The 25,847-nt window shown below is 30.7% G+C and overlaps 1 protein-coding gene across 11 annotated transcripts in view; it reads right to left on the bottom strand.

Annotated features, from left to right (window-relative positions):
• The window catches only part of LOC115886812 (glycine receptor subunit alpha-4), a 440,445-nt gene that overhangs the window by 55,423 nt on the left and 359,175 nt on the right, over positions 1 to 25,847 (bottom strand). For all 11 annotated transcript variants that reach the window (XM_030906104.1, XM_030906106.1, XM_030906108.1 and 8 more), the window contains exons 5-7: positions 21,279 to 21,343; positions 12,708 to 12,928; positions 4,846 to 4,928 (exon numbers count right to left, since the gene is read on the bottom strand). In XM_030906104.1, the coding sequence (XP_030761964.1) occupies positions 4,846 to 4,928; positions 12,708 to 12,928; positions 21,279 to 21,343 (369 nt within the window). The remainder of the gene's footprint in view (positions 1 to 4,845; positions 4,929 to 12,707; positions 12,929 to 21,278; positions 21,344 to 25,847) is intronic.

Here is a 25,847-nt window from a genome sequence, read left to right as displayed (position 1 = left end):
GATGTAATTAATTTATACAGAGGTACCAAAAATTGCTAAAAATCTTAGGATATCGCGAAAAAAATATATACAGGGTGGCGCATCTCATTCGCCTCGGTTGATTATACGAGAACGGAAAGATGTAGAAACAAAATATTTTATGGGTATATGTGGGGAGGCAATGTGCACAATTTAAAATTATTTTGAAATATACAGGGTGTTTCAGAACTAAAATATATACCAAAGTTATATTTTTTCTTATGGAACACGCGGTATTTTATTTCATATTTGGATCCGTGGACATAAAATAAAGTATTTATTATAAGGGTTAACTATGTATACCAGCATTGGTTGTTGAGATATTTAAAGATATTTATATATGCATGCAATAGAATAGTTTATTAACACCTTGTACATTACTTTTCAGAACTAATTCTTCCGCTGAGTTTAAAGTTGAAGAAATCAACTTTACTGAAAAATGTTATTGCTTCCTAAAATTTATATACGGGTACCAAAAATTGCTGCTCTATTTTAAGGATTTATTTTATATAAAAACTTTGTTATTTCAAATGCGATACCCTATATTTTTTAAAATAAATGAAAGCAGATATAATGCTCTTTCAAACTATATTAGAGTTTCCTATACCTATCTAGCTCAGATTTTGAATAAAAAGGGATTTTGCAGTAAAATCGCTATCAAGATGGCTGATGTCGCCATGGCAATTTTGTCGTGACATTTAGTAACTATTTTCAATTTATTATTTAGATTTATAACAGTTTATTTAAATGTACCTACAATAGTTTAATAAGTATTCATTATTTTATCAAGAAAAATAAAGCAGTATCTGCTAGCGATACTGGATATGTTATAGTTATAGTTATTTTAATTTGTGAGGAAAATTGCTTCTTGGTCTCAAGGACTTATGCTCAAAGATATCCAAACAGGAACATTCCTGATAACCGTTCCTTTGAAAATAGGCCAGTCAATCTGGAGGTTGAGGTGGAAAAAATTAGTAACCAACCGATCTCAACGGTAGTGTGTAGATAATGATCTCCTATTTAACCCCCCAAAAGTCCCATTCGGTCCCAGTGGGGGAAGTTTGAAAAAAACCGCCGCCATCTTGGATTTTTTCGTTTTTTTCAAATATCTCCGTTTGCATAACTTTTTTCAAAAAAACTAAAGATATGTTTTTTGTAGAGAATTAAATTTAGAATATTTTACCTTTAAGTATTTTTTTCTAAAATAACTAGTAATAGAGATAGAGCAATTTTTTACTATACGGTTTATAAATTTTCAAGTTTTTTTAAACCAGTCAGCTATAATTTTTGCGTAAACAGTATAGTGTTCGTATAGATAAACCAAGTATAAATTTAAGCATGAAAACAATTAAAAATAACGTTTAAATATTATTTATTAAATAAAATTAGTGTTAATAAAATTATTATTAAATTAAAGTTATTAAATAAAATCTACTATGACGGCATCCAGAGAGTCACTTTCGTCCTCAACCGTAGCATTGAACACACTTTGAAGTGAACATTTGAAACATTTAAGAGCAAGTTTTCTACAAGAGCAATTTTTAGAGCACTGACTCTCTTGCAAAATATTAATTTTAGTAGGTCAGGAGGCATCATCTGCTGTTGATTGAATAGGTGTCAAATTGCCTTTTTGATCTTTGTTCCATCCATATTGTAAAGTATCTAACTTGTTACCAATCCATTCTTCAATCTAAAAAATACATCTTATAACATTTCCTATAATAGATATATCTTTACAGTTACCTGAAAGTATGTCCTGAGTAAATGGAGTTTTGCATAGTTCTCAGTTGGAGGCAAATTAGCTAAATTAAAGGTAGTCTTAAGGGCTTGTCTTGATGTAATTATATTGTACAGAGTGTACCTCAGATGCTTAATATGTTTAATATAGCTTGGGCAGTGATATAGCTTTAAAAGATAATTTAATCCTGACTGAAAGAAGTTATCTTTGTTAGGATTTTTTTTCTAAAAATATGTCGAGGTATTGACAAAGATCATCTTTTTTCAGTATCGACAGACACTTTTTTTTTGAGTCAGGATTAAATTATATTTTAAAGCTATATCACTGCCCAAGCTATATTAAGCATATGAACCATCTGAGAATCTCTTAAGACCACCTTTAATTTAGCTAATTTGCTTCCAACTGAGAACTCTGCAAAACTCCATTTACTTAGGATATACTTTCAGGTAACTGTAAAGATATATCTATTATAGGTATTTTTTAGATTCAAGAATGGATTGGTAACAAGTTAGATCCTTTACAATATGGATGGAAGAAATATCAGAAAGGCAATCTGACACCTATTCAATCAACAGCAGATGTGGCCCCTCCTGACCTACTAAAATTATTTTATTGCAATTGGAAAGAGAGTCAATGTTCTAAAAATTGCTCTTATAAAAAACTGGGTTTTGTATGTTCTTCAAAGTGTGGTCAGTGCTACGGAATCAGTTGCACAAACTTTTGTTTTATAGTTGAGGCTAAAATGATGCTCAGGATGGATTTTTATTTAATAACTTAAATTTAATAATAATTTTTTTAACAATAATTTTATATAATAAATAATATTTAAACGTTATTTTTAATTGTTTGAATGCTTAAATTTATACTTGGTTTATTTATTTTAACACTATACTGTTAACGCAAAAATTATAGCGGATTGGTTAAAAAAACTGGAAAATTTGTAAACCGTATAGTAAAAAATTGCTCTATCTCCATTACTATTTATTTTAGAAAAAAAAATGATTGAAGGTAGAATATTCTAAATTTAATTCTCTACAAAAAAACATATCTTTAGTTTTTTCGAAAAAAGTTATGCAAACGGAGATATTTGAAAAAAACCAAAAAATCCAAGAGGGCGGCCATTTTTTTCAAACTTCCCCCACTGGGACCGAATGGGACTTTTGAGGAGTTAAATAGGAGATTATTATCTACATATTCCCGTTGAGATTGGTTGGTTACTAATTTTTTCCACTTTTACATAATATAATACTCGGCTACGTTTACTGGCCTAAAAACTATTTGTCCTATTTCGCAGAGCTGGTAGTGTGCAAGGTTATTAAAAGATAAGGTTGTCTCGTAACTCGATCCGCCATTATCGAAAACATCATCTACTATGTCATAGGAATGATACCACTCATAGATAAAGGGATAAAAACTGCCCACAGTCCGACAGTGCATTTCCGAATCGATACTTCATTGTGTACTTTATTGTTTATAGTGTATGGCGTCAATAGTTTTCAGTTGTTTGATGTGTGTTTTCTTTATTGTATTGTCCATTTATTTCTCTTTGTCGGTTGCATTTTATTTTTTATTCCTTTATCCTATGATTTTATAGTTCTGGAGCATCCCTGTGACGAAGTTGCAGCTTCGCTCCTATTGGTCCAAAAGTTACGAGACAACCTTATCTTTTAATAACCTTGGGTAGTGTGGTTTATAAAAACACCTCTTAGGCGGAAACCTGTCGTTGAAGTGAAGAGAATGAATTTTGCGTAATTGGCTCTTTTATAGAAAATCCATATACATATCTACAAATCATCGTAAAATAAATCACAGAACTACTTCCTCGTTTTTCTTGATAGAACAATAAATACATATTTAATAAATATTATTTATTAAACTATTATAGGTAAATTTAAATAAAGTCCATAAGCTAATTTCGATTTTGAAAATAGCTACTAACTGTCACTAGAAACTTGCCACATCGATACTACCCTTCTTGGTTGCCATTTTATTGAAAAATTGCTCTTTATTCAAAATCTGTGCTAGATATGTATAGGAAACCCTAATATAGTTTGAAAGAGCATTTGAATATGGTTCGATTTATTTTTAAAAATATAGGGTGTTGTATTTGAAATAACGAAGTTTTTATGTAAAATAAATATTTAAAATAAACCAGCAATTTTTAACACCACTGTATACCTTAAACAAAGCAATCAAATTTTTCAGTAGCGTTTATTTCTTTGGCTTAAAAGTCAGCACAAGAATTAATTCTGAAAAACAATGTACCGGGTCTTGACAATCTTTTTTATAATAGCATGCATATTTATCTTTTTTATCTTTAAATATCTCAAAAACAAAAACTTGTAAACATATTTAGCCCTTATAATAAATGCCCTATTTTGTGTCCACGGATCCAAATATGAAATAAAATACCGGGTGTTCCATAAGAAAAAATATAACTTTGGTGTCGGTCTTAGTTCTGACATACCCTGTACATTTCAAAATAATTTTAAATTATGCGCATTGCCTTCTCACATATACTCATAAAATATTTTCTTTCTACATCTTTCCGTTTTCGTATAATCAACCGAGGCGAATGAGGTGCGCCACACAACTAATAACAGTGCTTCAATTGTTTAAACACTTTTTATTTCAACTATAGCAAACCTTACTAATTTACTCAAAAAAATTTCAAGAAAAAAGAGTTATAATATTTTAAGTATACAAATAAGTGCTGCTTTCAAAAAAAAAATAATTTGAAACATAGTTGAAAATAATTTAAATGTAATATATGGGTATAATATGTTTCAAATTTGATATAAATCGAATTGGGGTTATTTTTGGTATCCCTTTATTCTGCCTTTCGATATATATTTTAGTCTGGAAAACTATTAGTGCCACGTCGTTCATTCTTAGATGTTATCGCTTACAATCCAATTTTCTAAATAACTTAATTTACTTCACTAACGTATCTTAGTGTTTCCATTTTATACCTAATAGAATAATACTCAAGAACAATTAGAGTCTTTTGAGATACAAAGTTTACATTGGTCTATTTATAGAAGCAAAATTGATTATAAAGCAAAAGTTTTTACAATAATACTACTTACTACTTTCCATCGAAAATGTACACTTTGGATCGTCAAAGGGAAAAATATTTAAGCTTCCTTGACATGATAGTATTAGATGCCGTCTGAAAGAAAAAAAAAAGAATTATTTAATAACTGTAGAATTATATAAATGTAAAATAATATATTCCTTATTTGCAGTTGTGCATGTTGTAACTATAAAGTGGTTGCATTATAGCTTTAAAGCACATAATGTTCCTATCAGTGTTATATGGTGGTGAAACTTATGGATAGAAGCATATATGGGGAAATTAAAATAACTTTGGTTGCACATCATAATATGACCACCAGCAAACTCCATAAGACGACGCATGGTGTCATTGATGACGTGCAACGAAAGTTGTTTTAATTTCCCATATAATATATAAACTTATTTAATTTAAATGGAACACCCTGTATATTTTATGAGAATCAGATGCACAAGTTAACTGTCTATCAAATTGTATCATACCATTTTTAGCTATCTCTAAGTTTCCGTAAAAAATGCATTTTCTTATAATTTCGAACTTATTTATCAATATACCCATGGAATATTGACATTTTAGATTATTTTTAAAGATGTACCAAATTTTACACCAAAGAGTACAGATACTAACATTGTCGATATAATTCGTTTATTTCATTAAAAAAATAAAACAAAAACTGTTTAAATATTTGTTAAAGAGGACCAATTAATATGATTCCAGTATTCAAACTATATTAACTGACTGTTTGCGTTGATTAATAATAATTGCCCCAAATACTAAAAAACTGAGTTTTGTATATGTATTAGACAGTGTGGTAAAAAGTAACACCTTAAAAATGATATTTCATTTTTTAATAAATGCTTATTTATAACAACAACAGAGACATTCATTTTTATAACTTATTATTGTTGACAATTTTCATAACTTATTATTGTCACAACTGATTTCTGATTCAAATCCTCATTTATTTAGAATAATTTATTAACGAACACAATTAAGTATGTAATTAATTAGTATTTGGGCGGAAATAATGAAGTTACATTAAATTAATGGTATACTCTTTTATAAAGATTTAAATAGTTTTCATTTTGCATACAAATGGGCTAGTAATATTATCGTTTTGCTAAAAACGATAATATTACTAGCCTGTACATTTTGTACATTTGTTACTTTAAAAACAATCTAAAATGTCAATATTCCATGGGTATATTGATAAATGAGGTCTAAATTATAAGAAAATGCATTTTCTACGAAAACTTGAAGGGTTAGGTAAAAGATGATATAATTCAATTTGATAGACAATTAAATTGTGCATCTGATTCTCCTAAAATACACAGGGGGTTTCATTTAAATTAAAGAAGTTATTGGCGTTTAAAGCTAGAAATTATTTAAAATAATTTTTTAGACACTCTGTATGAGCCACTATTATTTTTATTATTGCAACACAATAACTGATCAATAAATAAACTTCAGTAAATATTTAATATTAAAAACTTTGATACTCTTGGAGAAATGAAGCCTTAAAATTTTTACTGCAATTTCACAAAATTGAAAATATTTCAAAAACGGCAAGGTTTAAGTGTAATAAACCTCAATTAAATTTACCTTTATTTTAATCATAGAAACTAAAAATGTAATAATATACAGGGTGTTCCATTTAAAAAAATACAATTTTGATAATTTTTATTTATTTGGGACACTCTGTATGTTGTAAAAATATTTTTAAATTTTAACTCTAATAGTCCTTCAACGAATCCAAAACTTGCAATTTGGAAAAATCTAATGGTTTAGCTACAAGACTCCGTGTCGTATGTGGTGAACAACCCTGTATATTAGAGTTGGTATATTAGAGTTAATCGAGGGGCTGCTTTTTTACCCTAACTTTAAAACACCCTGTGCAATAATTTCGTCTGTAATTTTTTTTAAAATATAATTTTACGGTCAGAACCATGACTGTAAATCTCACTCTTTTAACGTTTCTATTTAATCTCACTGTATTTGTCTCCTGTTGCGCGTATTTTGTTTGTGATATACCGCGTTCTTTTTATATTTATATAGTTTATATCTTTTTGTATTGTTTATATTTTTACGTGTATTATTTTGTAATATGCTTACCATACGATAAATAAAATAAAAAATAAACAGCTTTCTAAAATTCTAATTTTTTAATATGACGAGATGGTTTTGATGAGTATTGTCGTAACTTCATATTACACTGAATTGGATACTCTAAATTAAAAAAAAAACGTTAAATACTAACGATACAGTCCACGTTTTAATAAACATTAATAACGATAACAAAACTAACGATATTAAAGAATACATCAGTAATACTCAAGTAAACAAACAAAAAAAAAATGTAAAAAATACCCTTTGTATTGCCGCCCTTGGCTGCTATAACTGCCTGTATACGTCCGTTCATACTGTCACCGAGACTGCATATATGATATTGCGTTAAGTTTTCCCATTCTTCCTTAACGACCAAGCAAAGTTCATTTAATCAAGCTGGTACTGCTTCGCGACCTCTTACCCTCCTGCCAAATATTTGCCAAACGTCGAACATGATGGGCTGTTCATAGTAGTATATAATTCACAATAATCACCAAAGCCGTTTTTGTCACATTGAAAAATAACTTCAAAAAAGAAATTGTAATTGAAAAAATTACAGCTTGTTGGTGGCAAGCTCATTTCGCTATTATCAGTTAACCAAGGCATGTATTGACATGATCCAAAAAACAAAATGCACAGGAGATGTGGTTCAAACCGTAAAATTATATTTTAGGTAAATTTACAAAGGAAATTATTGCAGATGGTGTTTTAAAATTATGGTAAAAAACAATCCCTCGATTAACCTTGTACAACTTGCCAAATACTAAAGTTTATAAAAAACTGAGTTTACGAATAAAAGGTGATATAATTATAAAAAATTCATAAGAATAGAGCTAAAAGTAACAAAAATATAACACTTTAAGTTTGACCAAAATTTTCTCTGTTACGTTTTTTTACATCTGAGTGAATTATAAAACAATAAATATATTTTTGGGTAACCAAATCCTTCTTAAGCATATATGAGACAATGGAAGGCTCTGTTATGACTATTTTAAACTACCAGAAATTATTCAGTTCACTCTGAAATAGAAACAAGGAGTTTTTGGTGTGGATACCAGAAGTACGATTTTAAAGGGAAAAGAGAATGCTAACGGCTTCGCTAAAATAGGTGCAGGTAGGTCATTCTTAAAAGCTTGCAAGGGTGCAGTGATCACGGCCTACTAATAAAAAAGCAAATAAAAGAAACAAAAAGTGGTATTTACTAAAATATTCATACACATATTAAAATTTTATTAAGGACTAAAATATTTTACTTTTAAACTGTTACTGCTAAATCTCTAAATATATTTTGGCTATAACGAGATTTACTATAAAGGGATGTTTGCAGGGAGGTTTGCAAATATATAAGTTGGCCTGATAGCATTTTCCAGATCTTCGACATTGTTGTAATTGCTACGACATATTACATTTTTCAAAAATATGCGAGGCCATTCGTATGGGCCCAATTCATTGATTTTTTAAATAGTTGTTTAATTTTTTTATAATGTCAAAGTAATGAGCGGGAGCCCCATCTTGCTGAAAGTATATTTCACGTAAATTAGCTAAAGGAATATCTTCTAAAAGATTCGGTACGATAGCTTCCAAAATTTACAAATAGTGGTTGGGTGTTTTGTTTTGTTCAAAGTTTTCCTGATATATAAAAAAATATACCAAAATATACCATCCCAAAATAAAACAAGAGATGTGTAAAGCAGTATATTTTAAATAATTATTTTGTTTCTTTTATTATCAATCACGGGCCTACAATAAGAAAATGATAACTTTTAAATATTGCAGTAAATAGTGAAAATAAAATAGAATCATATATATTTTTGAGAAACACATAGCAAGCCAGATCTAATATGCAGTATGTTCCATTTAGGAATACAACTTTTAGGATAACTTTAGTTCATATTTTCAAAAATATTATTTTCGTAGAAACACAGACTACGCCACTGTATTCTACGTAAAAAGGTCTACAAGAAACAGTTTTCACCTTCTCGATACCGTTTACAGTATCAGAGATACGGGGGGTGTCTCAAATTGCAAAATTTTGAAAAAGACCCTGTAGCTCAGAAACAATGAGGGCTATGAAAATTTTGTTTACTGCATCTTCCGTTTGACAAAAAAGTGGGCCAGGTTTGTGCGCATAAACCGCATTCTTCTATCTTCACTAGGAGATACTGTATGATTTCAACCAAAATGGGACACCCTGTTTTTTTTTCTTCTTCAATCACGCATTTTCCATCACAAGCGTTTATTTATACCCCGTCACAATTCATCTTTGTTGCAGGCGTACCTTACATCAAAGCAAAATCATATTAAAAAAAAATAAAGAATCACGAAAAATGTTAAAACCAAAATTTGAAAAAATGTTGAAACCATAGCAATCAAAACTCATTCGTGCAACAAAAATGGCGGCAAAATTTCATGGTACGCACTGAAAATGAACGGAAGAAGCCGAGATTTTCTGCTCTGGTTTCACCGTTTCAGTGATTCTCTGTTTTTTTTTATTTTTAATACGATTTTGCCTTAACCTAGGGTCGAATGGGAGGCGGATGAATAGACGTTTGTTTTTCCATCAGTACATTTTCTGACACAGTTAAAAATAATCTTTGCGCTCCGAATATAAATTGACTATTACTTAAGGTCGTAAAGTGCATCTTCTGGAACCACTTTAATGGAAAATTTATAATTTAATTCACATACTGCAATTTAATTTTTTGATCACCAGATGTTCTAATTTTGCAAAAGCCAGCCTCTGTAGTAAAATCCATAATCACGCTAAATACAACTATGTACAGGGTGGCTCGAATTCGACGCTCATCATTGGGATTTCGGAAACCGTAAGAGATACAGGATCGGTTAAATGGAGGCAAAGTTGCGCAATTTGATGCTCAATAAAATGCTGTATTACATTTTTATTTAATTTTTTTTGCATAAAATATTCTGGTGATGGAATTTTCTTCGAAAGAGTTCGAAACCTCGGCAAATATCAAAGTGACTGTATATAGTGTTTTAAGAGTGATGAAAGGATTTAATTAAATTGAAAAAGAAATTAGGTCCGTATTTAAAAAAATTAAGTTGATGATGGTCGCCAGAAACCGAAACGTCAGAGTCAATATTTAATCACACGGAGTTATAGAGCAGAAAAAGTGACCATGAAAATGTGTTTTTCATTTTAAATTATCTTAACAAATAAAGCCAGGAAACAATAGAAAACATAATTGAAAATTCCGTTTTTTTTTCGAATATATTCGGAAGTATACGAAATTTTTCAAAATGCAATAAGGCATTTTATTGAGCATCAAATTGCGCAACTTTGCCTCCATTTAACCGATCCTGTATCTCTTACGGTTTCCGAAATCCCAATGATGAGCGTCGAATTCGAGCCACCCTGTACAGATAAATTCATACAATACTGACATAGTACACGCAAAGTTGTTGAACAAAGCGTTGCCAAAACAAGTGAATGTTATGAATGAGGAGTATAATGCAGACGTCATATAAAAAATTCTGTACATTTTCAATTTTATATGTATAATTTCGGACCTTGCTTGTAACATATACAAGGAATTATTCTCTATCAGCATACCAAATTTTATAAATTGTATTTTACTTTGTAACATTACACTGGTATAAGAGAGACTCGAGTCAATCGGAGAAATTGATTGGCATAAATCGATTTATTAAAAAGATTCGTAGTGTCCATATCACTAAAACAAACTTGAAGAGTGTGTCGCAAAACTTGTCCAGATAACATTATATAAAAAATTCGAAGAATCCAATGCCTACCACGTCTACTACCATGTCTCAAACGTATCGGTCATTGAAAAGGCTAGCTGCGATAGTTCCAAAGTCATGATTACTAAATCCCACTTAAGATGGGCTGGTTACGTATGGAGGATGCAAGAAAACCGCCTACCGAAATCTCTTCTTTATAGTGAGAATTTAGAATTTAGAATGAGTGGGAGGGGGTTAATCACTGCGACTTTACAGATTTATATCCCCCTTTCTTGAGTTATAACTCATCATACAGTCCCAGGGCTTTGACAAAAGTCAGTATCTGGGACGGTTTTATAGAGGGTTGTTCTCCATCTCCAATATCAGTCGTACCAAAGTTCATGGCACGAATAGTTGTCGTCTCGGCGCGCTCAGTGATGAGCGCGCCGAGACGACATTTTCCCCACAGAATCTGCATTCGCCGTTTCTTCTTAGTTTCAATCTACTGAGGTGTTCATTGAGGAGACAGTGCCCTGTTAAAAACCCCGTGACAATTCGAAGATTATTCTTACTTAAATCCAAGAAGATCTTTGATTTTTCTTGATCCTAAGCCCTCAGAAACTTCTTCGAGTGTCTTAGACCGTTGCAAGATTCCCATTCCAGGTTGCGGATTGAGTCTTCTAAGTTCTTGAGTTCCGCCGTGAGTTGGTTACCACTTGGAAAGCAGAACGGTTCTGGTTCAGTTAGTGGAGTATAAATATGTGTGGGCCTTCTATCCCTTGGTGAGCAGGCACCCAGAGTAGGAGGACTTTGTTTTCTTTGCCTAATTTATTCAGCTTCTTTATGCATTCTTTGACCAATTTCGAATTGATTGATACTTAGTTGATCGCTTTTAACGCTGCTTGACTAACAGATAAGATGACTATTTTTTGTTTCCGATAGTTCCTATCTAAGATAAGTTGTACGCATCTTTCTATAGCGTAGATTTCTGCCTGTAGGATGCTAGGGTAGGTGCCCATTGGTTTTGGAAGCATCATGATACCAAGTTATGGTATGGTCTTTTAACTGCTGGGCAGACGTTTCTCTCTTCCAATCCTTTTTATTGCTCAATACTATATTGAGATGTTTCTCAAAGTTGTACGTTCTTGGCATATCAGCCACTGGGAGTTGCAGGAGTGGTATTTCCTTTTTGAGGGTGTTCCAAGCCCCTGATCTGACAGTTCTCCCAGTACTGATTCCGTTAATGACCATTCTAATCATTGTCGCATTGGCATATCTACCAATGATAATGTGCAGTGGTGTTAGATATAGAATGACGTCCATTGCTGCTGTTGGACAGGTTCTCATGGCTCCTGTGATGCAAACGCATGCTAGTCTCTGGACTTTGCACAGGTTTAGCCTTGCCGTCCGTTGCTCTAATTTTGTGTACCAGGGAACTGCTCCATAAGTAATTATGGGTCTTACTATCATGGTATACATCCAGCGCAATCTTTATAGTGAGTCTACAACCCTACCCTCTACAAGGGTAAAAGGAAATCGGGTCGACAGCTCCAAAGGTACAAGGGTATTTTCCATGAAAACTTAAAGAATATAAGCATGTAGAATCAGTGGAAGCAGCGCACAATAGAATGCCATAGAGAAGAATTGAAAACTCAGTTAACAACGACAATCAAAAAGTAAAGAGGCAACAAAGTAATGAGATTTTTGAATGTCCGGAGTGGGGAAGAGAGATAACATCACGTATCGGGCTTTTCAGTCACAGAAAAGCTCATAAAAAAAAACGCCTTGCGTAACCATATTTATGTAAAAAAATGTGTGTCAAATACTCGTCAGCGAGTAATGGCAATGATAATGATGTAAAAAATAGTAAGCTAAATCATAGCTTAGTGGAGGTATACAAAGGCATTATACTCTACCAACAATACAAAATTAACATTACTTTACAGGGTATAGAAAAAACAAAAGACACCATGAAATATTTTGGCTTTAAATGAGTTTTCTCTCTACAGTTTCATACTACATATAATTTTGCTGATAAAATTAATAATAGAACTAGATTAGAGTTACCTCATTAAATAATTTACGCTTCCATTCCTATAAATTCGTAAACTAAAATGAACTGGTATCAGTGGGTCCTTAAAGTCACCGTGCATGATGAAATATGTGTCTGGCAGCCAAATGTCATCGTGGTGGTGTATTGCATTTAAATAGTTGTACTGACTTTGATTCGAGTATCGAAGTCGTGGGTCGTACCATTGCTGTTGAAGAAGAAACTCAACTTCATATTTCTGAAAATGATAGAAAATAAGTTAAATATGCAGGGTCCGGCAAAATTGCGTCGGTATTCTATTTTAAGTCTATGGCGTCGGGCATCTGTAGCTGCTAGATTAAAAAATTTGGGAATGTTGTTTAAGTGCAAACCTAAAGTATGTACTAGAATGTATTTCAGGAAAATATTTTAACTTTTACAGGGTGGCTCAAAAAAGTATGAGTGGACCGGGATGATTTTTTTAAATGGAACAACCTGTATATTATTGCATTTTTGGCGTTCTTTCAGATCGCTTTACATATCCCAAGATATAAGTAAATCCCAAGATATAAATATTATTTTGGTAATTTTCAGAGATTACTAATAAATAAATAAAAAATATAGATTTATAATATTCAGCCTCTTTTTTAAAAAAATTATTGAAAATACAAGAACTGTCCTGATATCAAAACTATATTAGGTATTTTGTTTTAGATGGTCTGTAATTACTTTGCTATAAATATCGTGGTGTTCAAAATTCTACGTCAAACTTTCTAAAATATAAAATAATTTCTCCTTCGTTATGAATAACGAAATTTTATAATTATATTAGTAGTAGGAATGAATGGAATACCCTGTAGATTCTCCATATAATTTAATTCTCCATATATTAAACAAATCATATACAGGGTGTTCCATTTAAAAAAATGAAGAACAATTATTTTATATTTTAAGAAGCTTGGTGTAGAATTTTGAACAACCTGTATGATTTAAGACCATCTAAAATAAATACCCAATGTAGTTTTGATTTCAGGACAGCGCTTGTATTGTTAATATATTTTTTAATAAAGGCTGAGAAATATATTTTATTTATTTATTAATATCTCTAAAACTATTGAAATATATTTACTCATACCTTAAGATTATGTAAAGTGATGCGAAAGAAAGCCAAAAATGCAATAATATACTGGTGTTTCATTTAAAAAAGTCATCCCGATCCACTCACACTTTTTTGAGCTACTCTGTAGAAGTTAAAATATTTTCTTAAAATACAAATACAATACAATCTAGTACAAAAAAAATATAATCTAGTACATAGTTTAGGTTTGCCCTTAAACAAAATTTCCAAGTTTTTTATTCTAGGAGCTACAGCAGCCCGACGTACTATTGCCGGACTTTGTATAGATAGTAGGAAAACGGAATAATATAAGAATAATATATATATATATATATAGACGCACGTTCGTTCCTGGTAAATTTACATAAAGAGATAAAACTGTTCAGAACAACCCATCCGTCTTTTGCTAAAAGATCGTTCTGTGCTGTCGTAAAAAAACTGTGGCTTTGATGTTAGTGTGTCAGTGCATGCAATAGCGCAGTTAAAAAGAAAGTTCTCGAGAAAGTTCATATTTTCAGTTTAAGCCCTGTCTCTGTTCTTTAATAATGACCAATTGTAAAATTCGGAAATATTTTTATTAACATATTTAGCTTACTAAAATGTTGATATTTTTAGTGTGACGCCTGTGACGGTTTTTTAGAAATTCCATTAAATTACTATTTTACAGGATGTGAGCTTTTCCAGAACAGAACTTCGCGTCTGTGCGGGCTATTAAAAGCCGTGTAAAAAATAATCATAAGTTATCCGACGATACGATGATACGATATTAATTTTATTGGTTGAATTTAAAGGCTTCGATTGGTTAACCGTTTCTAACCAATCGAATGAAAATCAAGCTTTAGACTTTGGTCGCTAAATGTCATGGTAACTTTTTCATGGTAACGAAATTCTTGAAATGAAATTATAATAATAGAATCATTCATTTTTAAACAGATGTACAGAGTGTCCCACTAAGAATAGCTCTCGGCTAATATTTTCCGAGATACGAAAAGTATTAGCCGTAGGGCCTACGGAAAAAATATTTATAATTAAAGAGGCTATGAGAAATGGCTGCAAATTATTTTCAAGTTTGTAAAACGACCGCTAGAGGGCACAACAACTATGGAAAATAAGAAAATAGAATTTTTACAGAATTTTGCCTAGATAATGGGTACTATAAATAATAGCTTCATAATCTTCAGTAAATTTTGGATTTTTTTTGTTAGAACCATTTTCCCCTATCTGCTAAAATAAAGTGGTGGGGGAAGGTTAGATCTATCTTTATTTAAATGTTAATAACTCCCGACTGGATGATCAGAATCCAATAAACGAGGGCTCGTTTAAAAGAGCGTTTCTTACTCTATATTATACTATAAAAATAATAATATTAAGGTTTTGAACGTAGACGCTAGGGGGCGCTTTCTTACAATTTAACACAACATAGCGCGTTATTTAAATTAAATACGATAGTATATGTAATTTTCGCTGATAGTAAAGAGTAGTAAAACCTTAAAAAGTCAGCGAAAACCGCATCTCGATATCTTCTTTCAAACCAAATATATTAGCAAAATTATAATAAATACCAAAAATAAGCCCTTAATTGCCTTATTGCAACACTCCTTACTACAACACGGTATCAGTAGCCCTCTTGATTATGCCCATTCTAACAAAAAAGAATAAGATAGAAACAGTTAGTTTATTTTAAAACCGACGAAATACCAGAATACCATAATACCAGGTGTATTAATATCTTATAATTAAGATATTAATAACAGTGAACAAGAAACTATGATTCAGTGAAGTCATGGTAGGCCTCGTAGTAGGCTTTGGAAAAAAATAGCTTTTGACGTAATAGTATGAACGTCAAATTATTATTAGATCAGCATTTTGAAAGTCTTTTATCTTTTAATTGCTTTTTCAAAATGTCAACAACTTCAACTACTTCAAATAATAAAGGCATTATGAAAAAGCAATTAAAAGATAAAAAAAGCTGCCAAGACTATGAAAATGTTGATCTAATAACAATTTGACGTTTATACTATTACGTCAAAAGCAACTTTTTTCCAAAGCCTACCACGAGGCCTACCATGACTTCACTGAATCATAGTTTCTTGTTCACTGTTATTAATATCTTAATTATTAGATAATAATACATCTGGTATTATGGTATTCTATCTTATTTTTTTTGTTAGAATGGGCATAATCAAGAGGGCTACTGATATCGTTTTGTAAAAATAAGGTAATTAAGGGCTTATTTTTTGGTATTTATTATAATTTTGCTAATATCTTCGGTTTGAAAGAAGAAATAATATATAAAATCCTTAAGTGACTGACATACTGATTAATCACGATCCTGCTCAAACCAGTCAACGTAAGAAGCTCAATTTTGTCATACAGCCAATTTGATTTTGATGTCAATATGACTCCTATTTGTAGAGGGCGCCACCTACATGTGTTTTAACAGTTTTGAAGAGTAATAACTTTTCGTCCGTACCTGTATAAAAGTACTGAGTGAAAAAATATACATTTCCGTGACTTTTTACGTAAACATGTCTCTTGGTAAAAATCGCTCCGAGTAACCGTTCTCGAAATATTTAGAATGGAAATAGTCAATACATGTCATTATTGACAAAAAATAAACACGTTGCTGAGTGGATAGTTATTTGACTGAAATAACAAATTCCGGAAATTTTTATTTTTTTAAATTAATCATAAATTTTTCTGCGAAGAATAAAATATAAAAAAATATTTCAAATTTATGATTTCAGTCTAATAACTATTTGTTAACATGTTTAATTTATGTCAATGATGGCAGGTATTGATAATTTCGATTCGAAATATCTCGAGAACCATTACTGATAGCGATTTTTCCCAAGAGACCTTATTTACGTAAAAAATGTCATAAATGTATATTTTCTTACATAGTAGTTTTATACAGGTACGGACTAAAAGTTATTACTCTTCAAACCAGTTAAAAAATATGTAGGTGGCGCCCCCTACAAGTAGGAGTGATATTGACATCAAAATCAAATTTCTCATGCCAAAATTATATATTATATTATGACACTAATTTTCACACAAATATTGACGTTACTTCAGAAATTATTTGGAAAAAATCGAAATAAAAATGAAACTTCTACGCCCTGTATCTCCGTAACTAAGCATTTTAGGACATACATTTATACGAATTTTTTTATTTATTTTTTTCAGCAGAATATGCTGCCGAAGTTTCCGGAATACAGTTCGGACCACCCTGTGTATATATTTATGACAATGATACGAAAGTAGTTTCCAAAAATGTAATAATATACTGGGTATTCCATTTAAAATAACAAAGATGCTATCACTTTTCAAATGATCCGGCAACACTGTAATGCTGATAATATTTTAGATAGATGAAACAGGTAAAAAAAGTCAAATTTTCCAAAGAAATCCTATGCCCGGTTCTCCATAAACGTTTAACGTATGCATCGCCGTGAATCGCCCTATATTCTATATCGTCGATCCTGATTTACTGTATTTTTGTACGATTTTTTGAACTTCATAATATTGCAAAAATAAACATTAAGATTTTCGTGATAATATAAAAGTGTATTGAAATAATAATGGTTTTCCATAATTACAAAATATGATATTTGACGCTTTTATTTCAATGGTATATATGTTAAATTCAAGCACCATGAATAAACATAACCTAAACATAGATAGTACGTAAATTAGTAACGCATCATTAATTTACTGGATCAATGGCCATTTGCATCTGAATAATTAGGACTGTGTGTATTGTAGATATATTTGTCTATGATATCTACTAATATTAAGTTTAAGTCGTGGGTATCTTTATATTCTGCGCCGTATTTAGTTTATGGATCAAAATATTCTCAAAAAATTTCTTTGTTTTACTGAACAATTTAATATTTGTCATTAATCAAATACTAGACAGTATGAAACAAGTCCGAAATTCGTTCCGAAAATAGTTTTTTACGTAAGATAAAGGTGCTCTTCGTTTAGTTTGAAACGAAACTGTTTCAAAATATTTCCATTTGAAGGTTACGATGCGTCAATCTTAGTATTAGCGGAATTATAATATGAATTTTTTTTGATTGGTAACTAGTAGAAATTTGAACGAAGTATAAAATACAGCCACGACAGTGAATCGTTGATTCACAGAAATAAACTAAAACTGAAATACCTACGCAGAAGCAATCTTGTTTATGACAGCTGAATGGGCGAAATAGCATAGAGATTAAAGAAAGTCAAAATAAAATGGAAACGATAAATTATTATAGGCTACAGAAAAATTATTATTTTGAGCAAAAAATCATGGTTTAAAGAACTTTTTTGTCAAAGATTGTAAAAGGAGGACATTTGGGTGCAAAAGGAGGCAGGAGGACTTTTCTTCTAAAAGGAGGACAGTCCTCCCGAAAGGAGGACACTTGGCAACCCTAAGTATCACCCACTGAAAATTGCTACACTATTTTTAACACCCCGTATATGTTTATATGTTTACAATGAATGTGACATGGTTTTCCCAATGTGTTACAATGAACGTGAATACAGGGTTGTCCCAATATTCCATGGACATAGAACTACTCTGTATTTTCTGAATCAAAATATGTCCATTGGACACAATTTACCTCTATACAAAAGAGCTTCGTTTGTCCGTTAGAGGGCACCAAACTTTAAAAAAATAAACAGAGTTTTTCAGATATTATTAAGAACCGTTATTCCGATTTGAATGAGACTTTGGCTGTCTATGTTTTGCTAAGTGCTTTAACATTTGACTTTCACAAAAATCAAGAAAAAATACTGGGAAATGTGAAAACTACCCCCACCCGTAGGTAAATTTTACTATAAATATCTTCCAACTCAACCGACGCGACGACCGATTTTTTTCTCGTAAAATGATCCTTCTAGCATTTACTACATTTTTTGTCTTTTGTAAAAAAATGGACATACTTTTTGAGAAAAAAAATATTTTTGTCACATCAAGCTATGGCGGCATATAATAGTTATTAATGATACAAGTTCGATACGAACATCATAATGGAACGCCTGTAACGTTAAGCCACGAGGCGTTAGTTACACAAGTTTCATTAAAAAGTTTGTATCGAACGTGTATCATTCAAAATTTAATCTACGACGGAACACGAGGGACGATCCAAAGAGATTAATTTAAAAGATTAATTTAAAATATCAGAGATATCCTCATAAAAATTAAAATTGAAAATTATCAGGTGCCTATATTAGTCGACGCCGTGGTAACCGTGCTTGTTGATTGTTTCCATTTCGACTTTGACAACTCAATTATTGATGTTCAATTTTGTGTTAAACCTTCAGTTTTAGCAAAAAGCAAAAAATAATATTAATATGGGTGATTCTGATTCTGAAAGTGTCCCTTCGGATATTGAAGGCATTTCGCAAAACATTGTCGATTCCCTACTTCACGAAAAATCAAGACAAACGTACGAGCAAGCCTATGTAAAACTTGAAGATTGCTATAAAGGGAAAGGAATCAAGAATAGTAGTAACGAAAAGGTTTCCCTGGCATATTTTGAACATATTCCAAAACATAGGAAGGCTTCATCACTTTGGGTATATTACTCCATGCTACTTTCAGTTATATCAGTGAAGAAAAATACAGATATTAGTAAGTACGTCCATTTAATGGCATTTCTAAAAAGAACATCGGAAGGATTTCAGTAAAAAAAATCGAGAATTTCAAGAAAAGAGACATAACTCGTTTTTTGTTGGAAGCCGATGAGAAAACTTATTTCCTGACAAAAGTTTCATTGATAGTGGGACTTGCGGGAGCCTGCCGGCGTATCGAATTGACAAATCTGCAGCTGCAAAATGTTAAAGATGAAGGACAATGCATTAATGTCATTATTCCATTTACGAAAACAAAGATATCACGAGATTTTTTTATAACGAAAGGGAATGTTGAAGGAATAAATATGGTGGAAATGGTTCGAAGATATGTAGCTATGCGGCCAAGCAACACAGAGCATACTCAATTTTTTGTGGGGTACAGAAATGGAAAGTGTGTTAAGCAACCCGTTGGCATTAATACTTTAGGGAAAATGCCGTATAAAATAGCATTGTTCCTAAGTCTTCCAAATCCACAACAATACACTGGACATTGTTTTCGTAGATCGTCTGCGTCGTTGCTTCAGATTCAGGAGTGGATTTATTAACTGTTAAAAGACATGGTGGTTGGCGCTCTAACACAGTAGCAGAGAGCAATATAGAAAATTCCAAAGAAAATAAGAAAAAAGTGTCATGTAATAAATTTACTTTCTAAAAATTCAACTCACCTGTCATCGTCTGGAATTAATTTAACTAATTTTACTGATATTATAATTAATGTTTACAATAAATAAACGTATTTAGGTACCTTTTTTGCTTGTTTCTTATTATAAAATTTGCGTGTTATTATGAATTCATAATAGCACTAGTGCTGTTATGAAAGCCATGACATCCAAATGACAATGTTTAATGTGTCATAATGGCATTGTCGTAGATTAAATCTATTATGCTCTTAATAATCTAGTAGGTGAAAATATGAAATTTTACGTTAGTATTAAAAATTATATTTGACAATAAGGTTCATAAAAGCTTGAAAAAATTAATAACTTTTAAATTAATTAACGTTCGGTTTTTTTATTGATGCCCTCTAACGGACAAATGAAGCACTTTTATATAAAGGTAAGTTACGCACAATTAATTTATTTTGATTCAAAAAGTACGTATTTGTTCCTAAATAAGTCCCTGTATATTTTGTAGGTAGGTCTGCTGTCGAAAAACAAATTCTCCAAATTTTTTTTTCTCAAAAACTATGCCATGTGGCGTTTTTTTTTCAAGAGATGAGAAATATAGTACCATGAACACTAAAAGGAATGTTTTACAAAAAGAAAATCGGTGGTCGGTTGAGTTGGAAAATATTTATACTAAAATTTATGTAGGGGTGGGGGTAGTTTTCGCCGTTCCTGTACTATTTCTTGATTTTGGTGAATGTCAAATGCTAAAGCGCTTAGCAAAACATAGACACCCAAAATCTCATTCAAACGGAATAACGGTTCTTAAGATATTTAAAAGAGGACAACAATAAAATAGCGGACAAACAAAGCACTTTTATATAGAGGTAAATTGTATCGAATGAACTTATTTTGATTCAAAAATTATGTCCACGGAATATTGGGACATCCTGTATTTGTTAACCCTGAAAAGCATAAGTACAAATTGTAACTGCCCTGTATTTTTTTCTACAAAATTTTTCTATACTAACATAAACTGTTCTTAAATTAAGACCAAATGATAAAATTCTTCAATCGAAAACTACATTCATTCATCTACAAATTCAACTGACAAATTCAATTGTCAAAATTTCAACTAACAAAAATAAGGAAATTTTGATGTTTCGATACAAATAACTGTCTATGGTTATAACTACTATTAAATTGTTTTTATACCTAATCTACAATAAACTACATATTTCTAAAAATATACTTACTAAACTAGATTCATCTGGAGACGCTAAACTAAGAAGCAAAACGCTAACATTAACTGTAAGAGATCCTGAAACAAAACAAAATTATTAATATATAAAGAAAAGAAATAATAACAGTATTTTACACAGAAAACGAGTAACTATCATAACCTGAAAATATATGACACACCGTTTACGTTCAATTTTGTAAAAACACACGCCTGGCCTACTAAATGGTGACAACTAAGAAAAGTACTACTAGGTATAGTTTTACATGCACGGACAGTTCGATCAAAAATTTTTATGTACAAGCGATCTTTGCAAAAAAACATATTTTTTTTATAAAATAAAATATATTAGAATTTTTTAACCTACCAAAGTCAATGCCCGTTGGATAGTAAACCTTTTTCATCTTTTTTTTGTTTTGTTTTATTTCTAATTTTCTTGGTGGCTAAGTGTATAAAACGTACATAAATAAAAATTATACATGGTGTTTCAAAAAACATGTGCCATCTCTCGAGGGGAGATTCCTCACGTAAAAATTAGATTTATTTTTCATATCAATATAGGTCCGGTTCTGCTTTGTTTCGTAGCTACAGGGTGTTAGAGTCTTAATATTTTTTCGATTTATTATAATTTTCTTCCAAGTACTTTTAGCGTTTCGAATGAAATCTTGAGGGTAAAAGTTATTATACATACGACATATTTTAAAGCTAAGAATGTGTCGATATATTCACCGGTGACGTGCATATCGATCATCACTGGGATATTTTTTTAAAAAAAAGTATGTACGCTACTGACTGTTTTTCTCTTCTTAGCGAAATAGTGTAAGCAGTTTAATGCTGATTGAAAGTTGTCTCTTGATATTTTGTCGATTTTGGCCTCCTTGACGAGATAATTTTTTTTTATTAATTTGCTTTGATCCAACTCTAATAAAAAACTTTGTCAATGATTTTTCGTCAAAAAATATGACAATTTTTTTCTATAAACATTACATATATAAAAATGCATAGTTTTAGAGTTACAGGATGTTAAAACTTTTAAAATTAGGTTTTTTGTAATTATCTTAAATATCATTATTTTTTTATTTGAAATTGCTGTAGGTTTCACTAATAGTAGTAATAACTATAATAGCAATAATATTTAGTAATAAATTAGGTAAAATATATTGTCAAGGATGGAATTATTGGATATATAAAATAACTTAAATATATTTCGTAAATTAATAATTCGATTGAAAGGAAATATAAAATAATTAAAGTTTATTGGCATTTACGCAACAGAAGTAAAGTTTTAAAAATCAACGTTATAAGCATAATTGGCAATTGCGAAAATATTTCCTTTCAATACTACGAATTTATAAAATCATCACATCAGCACTAACGCGGTCATCGCACCGGTCATCGCACCGAGAGACAAATAATGCTGATTCGATGATGATTCGACGTAACGAACCAATAAATATAAAAATGTCACCTTATGGGGGGACAGTCACACAGTCAGACAGTCGATAGTCGAGAATTGATGTTCGATAAGGTCGCGGTCGAGATTCCGGCATTGACGTTACACTACCCTGACACTACCCCCGAGCCAGCGATGATGTTCGTCATAAATATAATATGTAAGTACATATTTATTTTTATAATTAATGCATTATTCTTAAATTAATTAAATTGATTATTAAATTAAATCATCTGTTTCATTCCGCTATGCCCCTAGTCATAGCCCACAAAATGGGTCGAGACATATGGGGTGGAGGCGCCGAACCCGATAATAATATGTAGCAGAGGCGCCGGCTTCTAATATAAAACAATGTCACATACCTCCGTATGTGGTGGAGGCGCCGCCGGCTCTCTTGTAATATAATACTATGGATTTTATCAAATAATAAATGTTTTACACACCTCCGTATGTGAGTTGGTGAGTGGTAAAGGAGGCGACCATATTTAATTGAGTCGTTTTACAAAAACTGCCGAACCCGCCGATAATATGTAATTTTTTATATAAAACTATTAATATAAAACTGTTTTTTTATAACAATTTTTTACACACCTCCGTATGTGCTGAAGGCACCAAATCCAGCAATAATATGTAGTAGATACGATTACTCTTTGACTCTCTTTTTTAAATATAAAACTATGTTTTTTAATAAATATTTTTTTTCGCACAACCTCCGTATGTGATGGAGACACCGAACTTAGCATTATATATGGCAATATATATTCTCTTTTTAACAAATTATAATTATATTAATATTCATTAATTTACGAATAATGTGCATGCCAATTACATAATTACAACATTTTACGGTAGTTAGTAGATATTTTTTTCTCTCGGTTTGTCTCTCAGAATCTAAGTTCATTTATTCATTTTGTTTTTACTACTTTATATATTTAAAACATGGCGAAATAAATATAATTAAAATACTAAAACATATATGCGAAATAAAATCATTTTTTTAATACTTCGATAGCAACAAAGAAGCTCGCACATTTTTATTTTACATTTACTGACTTAAATAATTACATATTTAAAATGCCTAATTATTTGGTAGGACGAATTAATTTATTTATTGTGGTTTATTTTGTTAATAATTGGAGATGGCAGAATTTATATTAAGACTTAGGAATCTCTTATATTAATTTTATTTTACATATTTTCTATTCAATAATGTGTAGGTATATTTTTTTAACAAATATCCAATATATTTTTTCATTAAATGTCCAGTATTTTTTTACACCACTTTGACAAAAAATGCTGTCGAATCTATTGTTTAATTTTTATTTTATCACTGCATATGGTAATAATTTTTCTGAATAATGACAATTTTTATTATTGATAATTTATTTATTTTAATTCTATGATACGGATACACAAATAAATCGACATCTAGTATATTAATGATATATATTTTAAATGATTTTTAGTGTTGCCATGATAAATATAATTTTTATATGAGAATTTTATTATTTAAACCTTACAATTTAACCTATTGGTTGAAAAACACTGTCAAAGATGACACTGACCTAGAAAACATTATTCTTGTTAGGAATATTTTTAATTTTGAAATATGAGTGCTAAAGAAGTCGACCATATTTATTTGATTCATTTTACAAAAACTGCTGACTTAGTTGGAACTGCATTGTGTGTGTTAAGAAATGTATTATATTACGTGATATACTGAGCGATAATATTTTAATGATAGTTTAAAATTTATTTGTCTTATTATTATTTAAATTGATTTTTTTAAATATATTTACAATGTCTTTTGTAAAAACACCTGTTCTACCAGAATTTATACCGCCACCTACTTTTGACCCTACAATCGACTGCCCAATTTCTTTTATTCGAGAATATGATAAAATAACTAGTAAGAATGGCTGGGGAACTATGCTTTTAAGATAAAATATTTAGAAGGTTACTTAGAAAAGGCAGCTTTTTATTGGTATAAGGAATATGTTAATGACAAAAACAGTTTTAATAAAGTCTGGAACGATATCAAAAAAGATTTTATTTTAGAGTTTGGAGGTGAAATATCACTACGTAAACTAAACTCTAAATTCTGTACACGGAAACAAGGTGAAGAAGAAGATATAAAATCTTATTATTACGATTTACTCTCAATTGCACATAAAATCTACGGTAAAATAAATTTTGAAATCTTTAAAGAACAATTCGAATATGGTTTACATCACTCGTATAATTATCTCTTATATATTATGTATATAAGATTTCGACAGACGATGACAGAAGAAAAGCAGATGACGTCCCATACCAATCTATTTATTTTACTAAAAAAAGTTTCTAATAATTTTTAAGTTATCTATGGATGGGTTTAAATATAAACCCGTCATGCGTCGTGTCTTGTTGTTTTTAACCAGTTTTATTGATTTATTTAAAAAATGACTGATCGTATTTCAATTTTATTGGTTTGACGGAACGATGAACGACAAACGGACGCCGATGCGTATGAACTCGCCTTTAGATTTTTGTCATTTTTGACGCTTGTCAAAGTCTTGCCAAATTATAGGTTATAATTTTGTGTCAACTTTTGTTAAATACCCTGCGTTTTGGAAGATGATGCATTTTGATTCGTATTATACGTGTGTTTTGTGTCTTTTGAAGTCAATTGGAGGAAAAATCGAGTGAAAATTAACTGTAGACCCATAGCACAGTTTATGGTTAATACTCGCTGCCCAGGCAGAAAGTCTTATACACCAAAGAAGTTGCCATCGATAAAGTTTGTATACCATTTCGTCGTAGATAAGTGCATCTTGTATATGGTAGAAGGATCAAACTAAACACATACTAAAAACTGGAGTAGCTGTAACATATCGACATCACACGATAGGTAAATAATGGATTTTAGTACTGCAGTAAAATAATGTCAAAAGGTACTGGTTTAAAAAAATTAAGATTAAAGTTAATTAATCAACCTTTAAGGTATAAAATTTGGTAGGTGTTATTATTAATAAAATAGTTTGTTTTATTTACCTATGTTGTTTTATTTATTCCTGTGGAATATTACAAATTTGTATTTGTACATATACAGGTTTAAATATAAACCCGTCATGCGTCGTGTCTTGTTGTTTT

The sequence above is a fragment of the Sitophilus oryzae genome, unplaced genomic scaffold, assembly GCF_002938485.1.
Source record: "Sitophilus oryzae breed Bouriz unplaced genomic scaffold, Soryzae_2.0 scaffold_499_pilon_pilon, whole genome shotgun sequence".
Classification (NCBI taxonomy): Eukaryota; Metazoa; Arthropoda; class Insecta; order Coleoptera; family Curculionidae; genus Sitophilus; species Sitophilus oryzae.
Note: the sequence above shows the minus strand (reverse complement) of the source record. Positions and strands in the feature narration are given on the sequence as shown.